Raw genomic sequence first — 15,793 nt, forward strand, 5'->3', positions numbered from 1 at the left:
ACAAACTGGTTTGTTTTACTGTAGTTCTCATTGATGACCACACACAGACACATGCACACTTGCCTTATTCTCTCACACTCAGACTTTCTCCATCTTCCGGGTGTCCCTGAACCTCAGGTGCATTGCCTTAGGACTCAGGATTTGACCGCTAACTCAAGCCTTCCTTTGCTGTGTTCTCCCAGTGTTGTGGAGTGAATGCTGTTAAATGGTTAAAGTTTCTGAACTTGTGTTTCCAGTTCAACCCTCTGGTTTCCAGACCAACTTTCCAAACTTGACTGCTCAGCATCTCTCTTGGTTACCAGGTGTTTAAGACAGAATGTGTAAACACATGCTCCCTTGTCTCCAGTTGCAGTGCATAGCAACTCCATTCTTACAGTTACTTGCCTATAAACCTATTTATTGACTGCTAATTTTCATACGTACATTTAGGCAGTCAACAAGACTTGCTGTTATTACCTTTTGAGCAGTTTCAAAATCCTTTTTTTTTTTTAATTGTCACTTTATCTGAAGCAGCTATTATCTTACCTGGTTTATGACAATAAATAATAAGCTCACTCAGCCATTGTACTTCTGTCTAGTTTGTATCTTTTTCTCCCTCTTCACTCCTTTCCTCCCTCCCTCCCTTCCATAGTGTTTTGCTTTATATATAACTCAGCTGGCCTTGAATTTGCAGCAGTTTCAAATTGATTCCTCCTGTTCCTGCCAACCTAACTCAACTGTGACTTGCGCTGCTTTCCACAAATGAATGTAGTGATGGCTTACAAATACTGTGATTTTTAAAAAATATTCCCTATCCAAGAAATGAATTGGTTGATAGTAGGCACAGTGAAAAGGTGGGGGTTGGTGGGGGGAGTGGTCTAGGAAGTGAACTGTCAAATCACAGCTTTAGTCATCCTTATCGATCTTTTCCTTGATGTTTTCTCCCTGGATAAGAAAGACATCCCTAGAATTTTGTGGATATAGCAACACCATATTTAAGTTGGTTTTCTTAGATACTGATGTAGAAAACCTTTGAATTATTTGAATGTCCATTGTTATAGGGGCTGGAAATGGACACTTAGCTTCTCGTGTTGGTATTTGGAATATTCTCAGCCTGAGACTGTTAGTGTTAAATGGAAAGGTGCTGCTCCAGTTTACAGAGGGAGACATGTCCTAAGCTCTTTCTCCACTTTTTATGTAGGTGTTTCAGGTATTGAATGAGAAGAAACAGATAAACGCTATCAAATATGTGAACCTAGAAGACGCCGATAGCCAAACTATTGAGAGCTACCGCAATGAGATAGCTTTTTTGAACAAACTACAGCAACACAGTGATAAGATCATCCGCCTCTATGATTAGTATGAATTCATTTTTATTTTAAAAATAAAAGTTTGTTCTTGCCATAATTCTTAGGCAAAGAGTAAATCCTTAATGACATAATGTGGGCATTTATTGTTTTGTTGCGTCTGTTTATCTTTAATTGCAGTGAAATCACAGAGCAGTACATCTACATGGTAATGGAATGTGGAAACATTGACCTAAATAGTTGGCTTAAAAAGAAAAAATCCATCAATCCATGGGAACGCAAGAGCTACTGGAAAAACATGTTGGAGGCAGTACACATAATCCATCAGCATGGTATTTTCATATCTCTTCATACATGTAAAGTTAAAATAGTTGTTAATTGTGCTGTTTTAGAAACATAACCCTTAACTGGAAGTTCATCTAGAGGTGAAGGCACTCTTAAGAGTGGTTCTACACAGGCTACAGAACACAAACAAGCACAGGATGTAGAACAGAAATGGCCACAGGTACAATGTGAACTTACCCTCCTGTGGTAACTGGGGATTCTTACCTTCAAGTCCTGAGGATTTGGACATCCTACGGATAGGAGGAGAATGGCCAGTTTTTCAGTCTCCAAAGGATTTTCTTTTTGGTGCCTGGTGTTAGAGTTGGTCTGTTACTGCTTTTTTTCTGTTTCATTGTTTGTTTCTAGTTCGTTCTTGTTCTCTCCAATTTTCTCTGCCTTTCCCTTGTCTTTTAAACAGATGTGTTCAATCTCATGTGCTTCCTCTGCTTCTCCTTTTATAAGCAGTAACTAAGCAGAGGGTAGGACTCTTTGTGGGTGTGGGAGGCCTTGCGATCTTACTGTCTGACAGTTCTTTGTAGTGCTCTCCTAGGCTGTGCATGGCAGTGTGCAGCACACACTGACAGGCTAGGTCTGGAATCCTAAACAGTTCACTTCAACTCAAATCACATTGAGTGTCCTCACCCTCAAAATGATGATGATAATGGGACTTATTTACTATGCCATAGAATGGTATCTGGCCCACAACATTTGCTAAGAAGGTGTAGAATGTATAATAACTAAATATTAATGTGTTGCCTAATTGAAAGGATAAGCCTGACCTAAAGATTATGAAATGCTTTTTTCCCCCTGGCCATAGAATGTTTTTCTTCATCTAACAGAACGGATTTTATTTTGAAGGCATTGTTCATAGTGATCTGAAGCCTGCTAACTTTGTGATAGTGGATGGAATGCTAAAGCTAATTGATTTTGGGATTGCAAACCAAATGCAGCCAGACACAACAAGCATTGTTAAAGATTCTCAGGTAGGACTTTTGCTGTCTTGGTTGTATTTTAGTGTTTTGAACCAGGGTTTCGCATAGCCTAGAATGCTCTTGACTTGATCAGTGGCCTTCAGCTCCTGATCCTGCTGCCTGTGCATCCCAGGTGTGGGCTTACAGGTGTCAGCCCCGACACCCAAGTTCAGGTAGGATTTTAATGATGGCTGGTTACCACGAGGCTTAGTTCACTTTTATCTGTTAAATATGTTGCCAATATTATATTTTTACCAACCATGTTATTCCAAAAATTTGAAGTCTTTAAAGAATAGAAACTATGTTTATAAAAGACCATGGTCAATTTGATTTATAAAAGCAGTTCAAGATCAGACAAGTATATTTATGAATTTTGAATGATTTTCTCATAGCTGAGGCAGGGCAGAGAGTAATAGCAACTTCATGTTCTCCACTGTCCTGTTTCTTTTCCTTACTGCTTAAATTTCGGAGAAAGTTTTAAGAGAGCCTTATTGGGAATACTGAAGCGTTCCACTCAGCTACACGTTAAAAAGGAAAAATTTTACTTACTATTTGTTGGGGTGGGGGGTGCAAATTCCAGACGTAAGCGTGCCATTGTGGAGGTGTGGGGATGGCTTTGGTAAACCACTTCTCTCCTACTGTGGGCCCTGGGAGCCAAAGTCAGATTGTGTGTGCAGCAAGCTCTAAAGCCCAGCTGTGTTTTGTCGTAACATTTGCTGTGGTAAATCTCATGAAGCTGAAGTAGTGGGGGGAAAACAGAGCTGCAAGGTGATGTCAACTGCACCTCACAGGCTGTGTCCAGGGACGAAGATAAATCAGAAGATAAATCACTGTGCACTTATACAGTCATCCTTCTTGGCAGCCAGTCATCATTTTTTGTTTCAAAAGTGCAGGTGGTGAACAGTGAGTGTAGATGACACTGAAGTTACCTATGGCGAGGTCTTAGCAGGCAGACGTTTTGTTACCTTAAAACTAAAGGATTTTGCGTACTATGTCCCTGCCCAGCTAGAGAAGCTCTTATCTGATATAGTTTTCCAACCCATCTTGATCTGCACACGGAGCCCAAGAGTATTGGGAGATGAAGCTAGCTGGCTCCTTTCATTCATGTATTAATTTGTTGCTTGGTTTATTGAGGGAAGAATATGTTGAATTTATTGGAACATGAAAGTGAATGATAGGCCAAGAGTTCAGAATCCGTCTGGGCAGTTGTAAAGACTTAGTGCTAGCTCTCCAGCACAGTTACATACAGAGCACAGTGCTCCAGAAGGAGCCCGTTCATTCTCAACCCAGCTCATCTGATTGCACCTGGGATGGGATGTTACATAATTCTTATATTGTTAGCAGTTATTTGAATTTTTCAAGTCTGTCATTTAAATCATTAGCTATTCAAATTTCCAAGAATCTGACATTTATATATTTACAAATCTAGAAAGATATTCTCACTGATTTCTTTGTGATTTGCAAATAGGTTGGCACAGTTAACTATATGGCTCCAGAAGCAATCAGAGACATGTCTTCTTCAAGAGAAAATTCGAAAATCAGGACCAAGGTACCGGGAAGAGCTCTCCCCTGGCACCAGTGAGCTCCTGTGAATTGTCATGGGGTTCCGTCACCATTCTTTTACCTTGCTTTCTCTTTATTATTTTATGTATGCATGGATATTATTTTAGTCTCAGCAAGTGCTGCTTGCTTCCCTGATGTCCCTTATCAGGGGCCCAGTTTCTTTTCAGGGTGTGTCAAGCTCCCAGGCTAATCTTTCTTTCACTGCTGCAGTGTTTGAACACTCACACAGGACTGGGTTCCAGCAGCCTTCATGTCATGCATAACCCTACTTCTTAAGCAGTGAGGAACCTGTGTGTTTTCCCCTCTGTGAGGTGGACATGTTGAATAAAGTAAGGAATCTCTCAGTTCAGCATGCCACTCACTGATGAACAACTTCACTTTTTTCCCTAGACACTATGGTTTCTGACAGTTTTTCAAATAACTTACATAATATTTGTGTGGCGTTGTCCATGTCCATGTCAGTCTGAGTGTGTATGATGTGTGTGTGTGTGTGCACATTTATGTTCTCAGTGGCACAGTCTTTGTGTTGCTGTTTGCTGCTGTGTATGCCAGGCTTGGGGGTTTCCTCTGCCTTCTCCCACTGTCTTTTCCTGGGTTCCCATGTCTGATTTTACCCTGGTTTCTGAGGATTCAGTCAGGTCCTCACACTTCATGGCAAGTGCTTTACCCACCGAGCCATCTCCCCGACCCAGTGTGCATAAAGCCTTGCCGAGTAGTTTATCTTAGAAAGCTGTTTTCATAATTGTCTTTTTCTGGTTTATATGTGCTGCCTTTTGGTTAGGTTTTCTTTAGACTTATGGTTTTATTGAACTTAAAAACAGATGTTTATTTCATTCAGAAATTGTATTTCCCTTTGCTTTCAGTTTATATTTTTGTGTTTGTTAGGTAGTTTTCATGTGTTTGTTTGTTTTCATGTGTTTGTTAGTTTTCATGTGTACTCTGGTTTTGGTTGTTGACGGGCTCTAACTTTGAAGCCTTGGCTGACCTGGAACTTGTGCAATCCTTGTGCCTGAGTCACCACTGACAGCACCAGACCTGACCCTGGGGCACTGTGTTTGCCTCTTGAGCTGTCTCCCTTTATGTGCCCTGGTCACTTTTTCTCCCATCTTAAACTCAATTATAATTGATTTTAGTGGATGTGGTGGTGGCTGCCTGTGCTCTGCCTTCCGGAAGTGAAGCTGGAGGGTCAAGAGTTCAGTGACTCCAGTTGCTTAATACAGCCTTGCTTTTTAAAAGATAACATTTTTACTGAGTCTTCCACTAGTAGTTACAGGTTTTATGATAGCATTTTTTAATGCCTACTAATTTCTAGGTTTTGTAATTTCATTTTATTGTTTGTTTGTTTTTTTACTTTTAAGGTTTTGAATCATAGGTAGAGATTAGAGATTATGGTTTTTTCAGTTTTCAACTCAGTGATTTAATATGCAACGACAAACTTCCCCTCCTTCCTCCTTCCTTCCTCCTTCTCATTTTTTGAGACATAGTCTCATTATCCCTTGCCTTAGCTTTCAAATGCTGGGATCTCAAATGTGTGCTACAATACCTGGCTCAGTTTTCAATGGTACAATAACGTTTCAAAAATTCATCCCTGAAGCTCACGAGATGGCTCAGTGGTCAAGAGCAAGTTCTGCTCTTGCAGAGGACTCAAATTCAGTTCCCAGCACTCAAGTTGGGTAGCTCACAACTGCATGTGTATCCAGTTCAGGGAATCTAGTGCCCTCTTCTGGGGCAAATGTGCACATGTGCACACCCATGCACACATACGTTCCCTCCACCCACTTTTTTTATAGTTTACTCTTTTTCTTAGTTGGTAACACTGTTTATCACAGTACAAATAATTTTCTCTTCTGTCTTACATTTTGTTCTCTTTTCCTAATATTGAGCAGTAGTTTGTTCTTCCTTTTGTTTAAAAAAATAAATAAATAAAAAAGGTCAGGTTTCTGTGTGTCCGTTTCTTTTTCTAACCCCCAACTTTTTCTTCACTAACTTTCTATGACAGTTGGTTTAGCTTTTCTCTTTGAGGAAAATATCTGTTTCTGTTTGTTTTTCCTTCTCTGTCTTCCGGTTGCTGTGATTACTCCTGGTGTGGCTTTAACCCAGTTAACACTGGACAGCATTGGATTCAGGGGAAGTGAGTGATCTGTATTGGTGCTTACTCAGAAACTCCTGTGGACTGAAGAGATGGCTCAGCAGCTGGGAGTATTTGCTGTAGTTATACATAAATAAACAAATACATAACCTACAAAGAAAAATAAGCTCTTCTCTCTGGTTATCTGTAACTAATTCCATTTAATACCCATAACAATATACCATTTAATACCCATAACAATATACCGTATTTTGTTTTTGCTTTGGAGTCGGGGTTTGGTGTGTGCTAGACAAGTGGTTCTGGTTCTATAGTTTGTACTCTATAGAGATTGGGATTGTACAATTTAAGCAACCTTTGAAAAATATAGACATATTATGAAATCATATACAAAGGTATTGCAACCTAATCATTCTGGGACAAACAAGTAAATTCAAATTTGTGGATATGTTATTTTAGTATTGTGTTTTCACTGGATGCCAAGAATTTAATACTTTATTTCCTATAAAATAATTTGAAGTTTTCAAGGGTTTCAAGTTTTCTCTATAAAGGGATCAAATGTAATGAAAATTGGGAAAAGATGTTTTGTCATGTAAGCATAATCTTATACTTTTATATCTATTGAGGTTTTAATTATTGTATAATTAGGATTACAGTCATATAATATTTTTATGTTACCCTTTGTATTAAACTAAAGCAACTTTTCTTCTCCTACTTAGGTAAGTCCCAGAAGTGATGTCTGGTCCTTGGGGTGCATTTTGTACTACATGACTTATGGGAGGACGCCATTTCAGCACATCATCAATCAGGTCTCTAAACTGCACGCCATAATCAACCCTGGTCATGAGATTGAATTTCCCGAGATTTCGGAAAAAGATCTTCGAGACGTGCTAAAGGTAATATAACAATATGTGCGTATAGAAAAATAATGTCTCATAATTTTATGTTTGTTTGAAAGAAGTAGTTGAAGTGTTTGGAATTATTCAACTATCCTGAATGTAACTGATCTAGTGAAAGGACTTGCTGGTAGAAGTTATTTTTAAGGTCTGCTTATTGTGAAAGGTGTCTTTTTAAATTTAATAGACACTTGGGAATTTCTAAAAGGTGACTTGGAGAAAACTTGTTACCAATGTCTGAGCAGGATGTCTGGAGTAGGGTGTATAGTATGATGTCATCTAGAAAACCACTTTGTTAGCATCATGTATGAAAACTTGCTCTTTGTTTTGTTTTGTTTTTGTTTGTTTGTTTTTAGTGCTGTTTAGTGAGGAACCCTAAAGAGAGGATATCTATCCCTGAGCTCCTCACACATCCATATGTTCAAATTCAGCCCCATCCAGGTACTGCTTCCTTAAAGGTTACTACTGTTTTCTAGATTACCAGCATGCATGAGTAGTGTGTTAACTATAGAAAACCAAAATCTAAATGGCCACTCTCTCAGAGCCTGTTTGCTAGATAATAAAGTTAATAATATTGCCTCTTTTAACTGTGTTATTTAATATTACCTATTGAATATAGGAGATTGCAATAACTTACAAGAATGCCAGCTAGTGTACAGTAGGTTAAGTACAATATATATTTTTTTGTTGGTATTGTTTTGGAGTGGGGTAGGGGGCAGAGTCTTACTACTATAGCTTAGGCTGACCTTGAATTCATGATCCCTTTTCCTCACCTCCAGAATGTGGGGTTTTTTTATTTGTTTGTTTTGATTTTTTGAGACAGGATCTTGCCTCAAACTCAGACCAATGCTCCTACCTCAGCCTCTTGAGGGCAGGAAGTACAGGCATGTACCTGACCGGAATGTTTTTTTAAATGAGTTTCTCTTATTAATACAGCATTTTATTCATTATATTCCTTTTATAGGCAGCCAAATGGCTAGGGGAACCACTGATGAAATGAAATATGTGTTGGGTCAACTTGTTGGCCTGAATTCTCCTAACTCCATCTTGAAAACTGCAAAAGTAAGTGCGTGTACATTCGTTCCAGCTGTTTTAATGTAATGCGGTGAGTTAGGCCTTAAAGGAACTGTAGCCAGAAGGAGAACTGGCCTCCTGCTCACATCTGTGGTAAAGTACATTGCTGCAATTACTTAACTGAGTGTTCTTTAAACACCTTCCTGATTTGTGTTATTATTGTTCTTAGGCTTTCAGCTGGAATAAATAAAAATTAATCTTTTAAAATGTCTCGACAACATTCTTAGCACAGCTTTAGAAATCGTTTCTTCTAGTCAATTCTGAATACAGCCTTTGGGAAATGACAATATTTGTCATATGCCATACCTTCTGTAGCAATTGGTATATTTCTCAATGCATGTCTCACACCAGCCAGCTTCCGGGTGCGTTCTGTCTCTTCATTTGAGTGCCCTCTATGAACAAAACACTGCTAGGCACCAATAGAAGTACTGGTGTAAAGAGAGGTTTCACCATTTATAAAACATTATCTGCTCTATAAGATGATGAATCTGACTTCTAGAACCATTCGGAACCTAGCTTCCTTCTTGATGTCTAAAGAAGCCTTCAAATTCTTCAAATCATGAAAAATTGTTCTATTTATTTTCTTTTTTTATCAGTGTTGTATTTTTCAATCTATATTTTTTCAGCAAGCAGACATGCTTTAAAAAATATAATCTACAATTTCCTTCTCTCCCCCAAAGAAGTATATCAGTATATTTTTTTAAGTCATCAAAATAATTTATAATAGTTAAATGCCTCTTAAATATACATATCTTCTGAAGCTAAAAGTAATAGGCACTCACCAATTTTTAAAATCTATTTGGAATATTAACCATAGTAGAAGTAGAAAGAAACCCCTTATGAAGTCCTCCTTGAAAGGAAATTTTAAAAAGTTCCTGATTAGACAGAAACCATTCCATCTCCAAGGAAGAATACGCAGTGTAACTCTGGCTTCATGGAATGAGTTGGGTAGAGTACTCACTGTTTCTATTGTGTGGAGTAGTTTGAAGAGTATTGGTATTAGGTCTTCTTTGAATGTCTGATAGAATTCTGCACTCAATCCATCTGGTCCTGGGCTTTTTTTGGTTGGGAGACTTTTAATGACTGCTTCTATTTCTTTAGGGGTTATGGGACTGTTTAGATGGTTTATCTAATCCTGATTTGACTTTGTTATTTATCTAGAAAATTGTCAATTTCATCCAGATTTTCCAGTTTTGTTGAATATAGGGTTTTGTAGTAGGATCTGATGATTTTTTTAAATTTCCTCAGTTTCTGTTTTTAATCTCCTTTTTCATTTCTGATTTTGTTAATTTGGATACTCTCTCTCTCTGCCCTCTGGTTAGTCTGGCTAAGGGTTTATCTTATCTTGTTGACTTTCTCAAAGGACCAGCTCCTGGTTTTGTTGATTCTTTGTATAGTTCTTTTTGTTTCTACTTGGTTGATTTCAGCCCCAAGTTTGATTATTTCCTGCCATCTACTCCTCTTAGGTGTATTTGCTTCTTTTTGTTCTTGAGCTTTTAGGTGTGCTGTCAAGCTGCTAGTGTATGCTCTCTCCGGTTTCTTTTGGGAGGCACTCAGAGCTATGTTTTCCTCATAGCACTGCTTCCATTGTGTCCCATAAGTTTGGGTAGGTTGTGCCTTCATTTTCATTAAATTCTAAAAAGCCTTTAATTTCTTTCTTTGGTTCTTCCTTGACCAAGTTATCATTGAGTAGGGTGTTGTTCAGCTTCCATGTGTATGTGGGCTTTCTGTTGTTTTTGTTGCTATTGAAGACCACCCTTAGTCCATTGTGATCTGAGAGGGTGCATGGGAATATTCCAATTTTGTATCTGTTGAGGCCTGTTTTGGAACTGATTATATGGTCAACTTTGGAGAAGGTACTAAGAAGAAGGTATATGCTTTTGTTTTAGGATGAAATGTTCTATAGATATCTATTAAGTCTATTTGGTCCATAATTTCTGTTAATTACAATGTGTCTGTTTAGTTTTTGTTTCCATGATCTGTCCATTGATGAGAATGGGGTGTTGACAGTCTCTTTTTAATACATAGTTTTCAGTAATTCAGTGACCCCCTGTATCTATGGATTCCATATCTGGAGTCAATCAACTACAAATCAAAAACATTCTGAAAAATAATTTATGAGTACTGGGCATATACCTACTTTATTGTTATTAATCCATAAAAATATAGTCAAACAATCATCACATTTACATTGTATTAGTTATTTTAAGTCTGAATTAAAATATTCAGCAAGATGTATATACATATGTGCAAATAGTATGCCCATTCTGTTAGGGACTGGAGCATCTGTCAGGTAGGAATCCTGTTAACCAGCTCTTCAAAGATAACACTAAGGGTCAAGGGAACATAATTAGACTTATTTACATAGTAATTTTAATGTCTTCTATTCATTAGTGTAAATAGCTTCTGAAAGTATATATTGTTTCCTCGACAATATTTGATATGTTGATATACATATATACATATATATATATATGCATATATATATATGAATTTTCTAGTAAGTTATTTTAAAGAAAAGTAAGTGGGCTTGCAGTGGGCTTGCAGGTCCGTGTATATGCTGATTGTGCTATAGTGTAATTCTCTTGTGGAAAGGTTGAGCTGCACTTCTTTATATTTAGAATATATCACCATCTTAACTAATCTAATAATACACTGAACTAAAAAGTTGAAAAGACAGGTTTGTGTTTTTACTTTCAGACTTTGTATGAACGTTACAATTGTGGGGAAAGTCAAGATTCTTCATCATCCAAGACTTTTGACAAAAAGAGAGAGAGAAAGTGATGCACAGCTACGTACAAACCAAGAACACTAGATTGTTTCGTCTGCCATACTCTTGAATCTCTGAGGAAATCTACCAGTTGGAAACAACCTCACCTGGATTTTATCAGTTAAACAAACAAACAAACAAACAAAACTTCAGTAGATTATCCTCAAAAGAAAACTGTAAAGTTAACCACTCATAGCACTGTGTATATTAAATTGTAGAGTTGTGCTTTTCTTTTATGCTTTTCTGTAAATCTGCTAATGTTTTACGTTTGGAACAGTGAATGATAGCCGGAATGTTGAAGAGCTCTGTAAATAAAGCGTCACCACAGTTCCAGAACTGTACAGTGGTCAGTTTCTTCAATCAAATGTGTTCTTGGCATGATAGCAAAATTCTTAGAAAAACCGGATTAAGAATAGACCTTAGTAAATAAAGTTTAACAATTAAATTTCCAAAGGATTTAGGACTGTAAACAGGCTCACACATTTAGTCCCAGCACTTGGGAGGCAGAGGCAGGCAGATTTCTGAGTTCGAGGCCGGCCTGGTCTAGAGTGAGTCAGCCAGGGCTATACAGACAAACCCTGTCACGGGGGGGTGGGGTGGGTGGGTGGGGGATTCCAAAGGATGTAGGAGGCAGAGACAGGTGGATCTCTGTGATTCTGAGGCCAGCCTGGTCTACAGAACTAGTTCTAGGATAGCCAAGGCTATACAGACACTTTCTCCCCACCAATCATCCTGCCCTTAAAAAAATTGTAAATAAATTTCCTAATTGTCTACAGCCATGATACCATTGGGTCTGCAAGTGGCTTTTTCCGTTCTGCCTTTGACTCTTCATAGTACATATGGGGTTTGGTGTTCTAAATATTCTAAAAATTTGTGTTCTAAATATTGTGCTAGAGTTTGTGATTTACTATCTATAGTTAATACATGCCATTACTGAGTACCTTTTAGTAATGGATTATTATAAATGTGGCCTCAGTGTATGATCCTGTCTTTCTTCCTCTTTTTCCCTCTCCTGCCCCACCCCCACTTTATGTTGGAGATCAAAGTCAGAATCTTATAAGAATCATAGTGTACATGTGCAGATATTCCCAAACCAGAGTTTGAAATGCTATTATCAAATATTTCCAAATATATTCAACTTCACCTTGCATTAGCACAGTATTAGTTTCTAAAATAATCGTATAAGAAATAGGTTTCCTTAGAATAGGGAACAAAATACCCATGGAAGGAGTTACAGAGACAAAGTTTGGAGTGGAGACAAAAGGATGAACCATCTAGAGACTGCCCCACCCAGGGATCCATCCCATAATCAGCCACCAAACCCAGACCCTATTGCATATGCCAGCAAGGTTTTGCTGAAAGGACCTTGATATAGCTGTCTCATGTGAGGCTGTGCTAGTGCCTGGCAAACACAGAAGTGGATGCTCACAGTCATCTATAAGATGGAACACAGGGCCCCCAATGGAGGAGCTAGAGAAAGCACCCAAGGAGCTGAAGGGGTCTGCAGCCCTATGGGTGGAACAACAATATGAACTAAACAGTACCCCCAGAACTCGTGTCTCTAGCTGCATATGTAGCAGAAGATGGCCTAGTCGGCCATCATTGGGAAGAGAGGCCCCTTGGTCTTGCAAACTTTTATATGCCCCAGTACACGGGAGCGCCAGGAACAAGAAGTGGAAGTGGGTGGGTAGGGGAGCAGGGCGGGGGGGGGGGGGGGTATAGGGGACTTTCTGGATAGCATTTGAACTGTAAATGAAGAAAATATCTAATAAAAAGTTGAAGAAAAAGTTTTCCATGTTTCGGAGCAGTTGAGGTCCACCACAAAGTTTAGCAGGAAATGCAGAGTTTCTGTGTCCTTTACCTCCTGTCCCAGGCAGCTGCCATCACCTTTGTCATTTCCATCAACATCCCACAGCACAGTGGTACCTTCTGATACAGTTCAGGAGCTTACACTACAGATTCATAGTGTATGCTGGGTACATATACTATGTGGGCTTTGACATATCTAATGCAGGTTTTCATCTTACAGAATGTCCTTGTCTCTCATCCAGGAAGACCCCGCTCTTCTATGTCCTGTTCTTTTCCCAGTCGTAGTAAAAGTGAGACCCAACCACTATAATAGTCTTTCTTCCTTTTTTAAAATTAGATATTTTCTTCATTTACATTTCAAATGCTATCCCCAAAGCCCCCTATACATAATAGCCTTTCAGGTGCACTTTTTTCCTCTGTGCCTTTTTGACACTGGCTCTTTTTTCTTTCTTCCCACACAGACCATCCATTGGATGTGCCTTAGGCCATCCAGTTTCCTGCTGAAAGCTTTTTTGGTTGCTTCTACATCTTGACAGTTGTGAATGAAGCTGCTGTAAACATTTCTGTGCAGGTTGGTTGCTTTTATCTGATGTCAGTTTTCATCTACTTTTGGTGGGCAGACTCTATTCAGATTTGTGAGCACCTGCCAAGCTCCATGGCACTGGATGGACATTGGTGTGGCTCCATGCCCTCACCAAAGTTTGATGTCTGGATGTGGGGTCTGGTCATTGTCCTGAGTATGGGGTGTCCCCTTCCTTCAATCAGCGCTTCCTCAGTGAGTGCTGGGTTGCGGTGCTTCCTCATTTCCATGTGCCCGCTTACCGTGTGCACACCATCTTTGGTGGGATACCTGTTCGGGGAACTATATTCGGAGTCACAATCCTTTATCCAACCTACCTTTCTCAAGTAGTTCTCACGTTCTGTGGCTTGTTTTCTCAACTCATCCATTTTTAACCACATTATGTTTCAGGGTTTGAGCTTCGGATGTAACAAATAACTAGTAAGCTTAAGTTGGCAGTTCTACAAACTCACTCATAGAGGGCATGGTTGAAAACCTGACTTGAAGTCAGAAAATTATTCTTTATAGAGTCTTTTTAAATACTGCTAATTTTTAAAGGTTGTCTTGAAGTAACTGCACTTGTAACCTTTTAAAATACTAGTCAAGTTATGAGTTGTAATATATCTTGGAAAAGGCATCAACACCTTGTAGTAGCATCCGTGGGCCCAGGATGGATACCTTGGTTCTGAACCTCAGCGTGGAACAGCAACTGTGTCCTTTGAAATTCAGTCAAGGGGACTGCTGACATGGGTGCACACATTCCCCAAGCATTTGTGCATGTTAACTGGTTTGAGTTGACAGTATCAAGTCCTCTGTCCACACTGACAGATGGGCAGCCTGTTCTGTTAACTGACCTCATGCACACTGAATTTTAGTGATGTAAGCTGGTGTCTGATTAGAAAATGCCTTGGCAGTTTACTATTCTGCACTCATCTGGGATGAACAAAGGGATGGTTCTAAATCGGGTGTCCTGAATGTTAATTTCTTCTGAACCTACCTTGGATTACTGAATGCTATTTACGTGTTGGTTTTAGAATGTGGCCAGGTGGGGGTGCACTGGAAAGGACTGAGCTATAAGTATTCTCTGGCAAGCTTGTGGGCTGAGCTCGTCGCCAGTTGTGAGAGCTTGATAGTCAATTAGGGAGATTAGGACAATGGGTCCTATCATCTCCTGAGTCCCTGTCTTAAGTCTACCAGTTCATATATGAGAATTAATTTAGATGACAGAAAAACTCTTGTATTTATGAGGCAACATCTTTCCTGTATGAGTCCAAAGCTAGATGTGGAGTCCTGGAGTCTCCTTGTTTGAGAATCCCAAGTGTCCAGAGCACAGAGGCCTCATTTCCCTTCAGCACTGGGTGTATACAGTCTTATGCTCAACATAGCCTCGATTCTAACTGCATTGACTAGGCTTCTCCCAGGTGAAAAACTCTTAGAGTGCTAGAATGCTCTGACCTTTCCCCCTCTCAGTAAGGCTGCTGGCTGAATGGACATGTGACCAGGTCAAAACAAAGGCTATGAGAATGCACTGCTATGCACTATGTAGGATGGGTGTTTGTTTGTTTGTTTGTTTGTTTTGAGTTTTTGGTCTTCCATTTGTCTTTAGTAAGGTGAGATTTACAGGTAAGAAGTCCCGAAACAAAGGGTCTATCAAAAGTTGGGTCAGATACTTAGAACGCAGTAGATGTTAAAGCAAAGTCCATGTTCCCCAGGTCTCTGCTCACTGGAAGAGGCATCTCCATCACTAAGGTTTCCTTTGGGCTCCTCCTCTCACTATTTTAAAGGCATTATACTTGTGGATAATTCCAGATCTGTATACAATTTAGACTCAACTCTTGAGGTCCAGCTGTATTCATTCAATTAACTGTTTGGCATCTTTACCTGAATGTACATACAAACATCTCAAACCCAAAATGCAAAGTAAACTTGACCTCTTGTCAAAGACTGCTTTCTACTTAGAATCAGAGGTAGAGACAAGAAGGTCGAGAGTTCCAGCCTGGGCTACATGGGGAAGATTATCTGAAAAAAAAAAAAAAAAAAAAAACTAAACAAAAACAACAACAACCATGAAAACCCCTGCTCCCTTGAAATTCTTACCATCTCAGCTGATGACAGTTTTACTTGTCAGGTTTTTTTTTTTTTTTTTTTTATTGCTGTGACCAAATGGCTGATGGAAGCAATATAAAATGTTTACTTTTGCTTCACAGTTCAGAGAGACCAGTCCATCCTGGTGGGGAAGCCAAGGTTTCTGGACATGTTTGGTGTGGGACAGTGGGGGCTGTTAGCACTTCTGACTCATGTCTTACTGTATCAGTACTCAGCAAGCTTGGATTGGAAGTGGGGCTGGACTGTAACCCTCAAAAGTTTGCCTTCCCATGACCAGCCATGCCCCAACTCCAAAGGTTCCGTATCTTCTCAGATCCTTGCCTCGTGATCAAGCTCAAACACGTAAACC

At 39.3% G+C, this 15,793-nt stretch overlaps 1 protein-coding gene across 3 annotated transcripts in view; it reads left to right on the forward strand.

Moving 5' to 3' along the window:
- Window positions 1–11,298, forward strand: part of Ttk (TTK protein kinase) — a 37,446-nt gene extending 26,148 nt beyond the window's left edge. For all 3 annotated transcript variants that reach the window (XM_021171761.2, XM_021171760.2, XM_021171762.2), the window contains 8 exons: window positions 1,181–1,338; window positions 1,467–1,618; window positions 2,469–2,593; window positions 4,050–4,130; window positions 6,950–7,126; window positions 7,483–7,567; window positions 8,091–8,188; window positions 10,901–11,298. In XM_021171761.2, the coding sequence (XP_021027420.1) occupies window positions 1,181–1,338; window positions 1,467–1,618; window positions 2,469–2,593; window positions 4,050–4,130; window positions 6,950–7,126; window positions 7,483–7,567; window positions 8,091–8,188; window positions 10,901–10,984 (960 nt within the window). In that variant the 3' untranslated portion in view covers window positions 10,985–11,298. The remainder of the gene's footprint in view (window positions 1–1,180; window positions 1,339–1,466; window positions 1,619–2,468; window positions 2,594–4,049; window positions 4,131–6,949; window positions 7,127–7,482; window positions 7,568–8,090; window positions 8,189–10,900) is intronic.
- Window positions 11,299–15,793: the final 4,495 nt, after the last annotated feature.

The sequence above is a fragment of the Mus caroli genome, unplaced genomic scaffold, assembly GCF_978045245.1.
Source record: "Mus caroli unplaced genomic scaffold, Mus_caroli_1 scaffold_11, whole genome shotgun sequence".
In the NCBI taxonomy this organism is placed as follows: domain Eukaryota; kingdom Metazoa; phylum Chordata; class Mammalia; order Rodentia; family Muridae; genus Mus; species Mus caroli.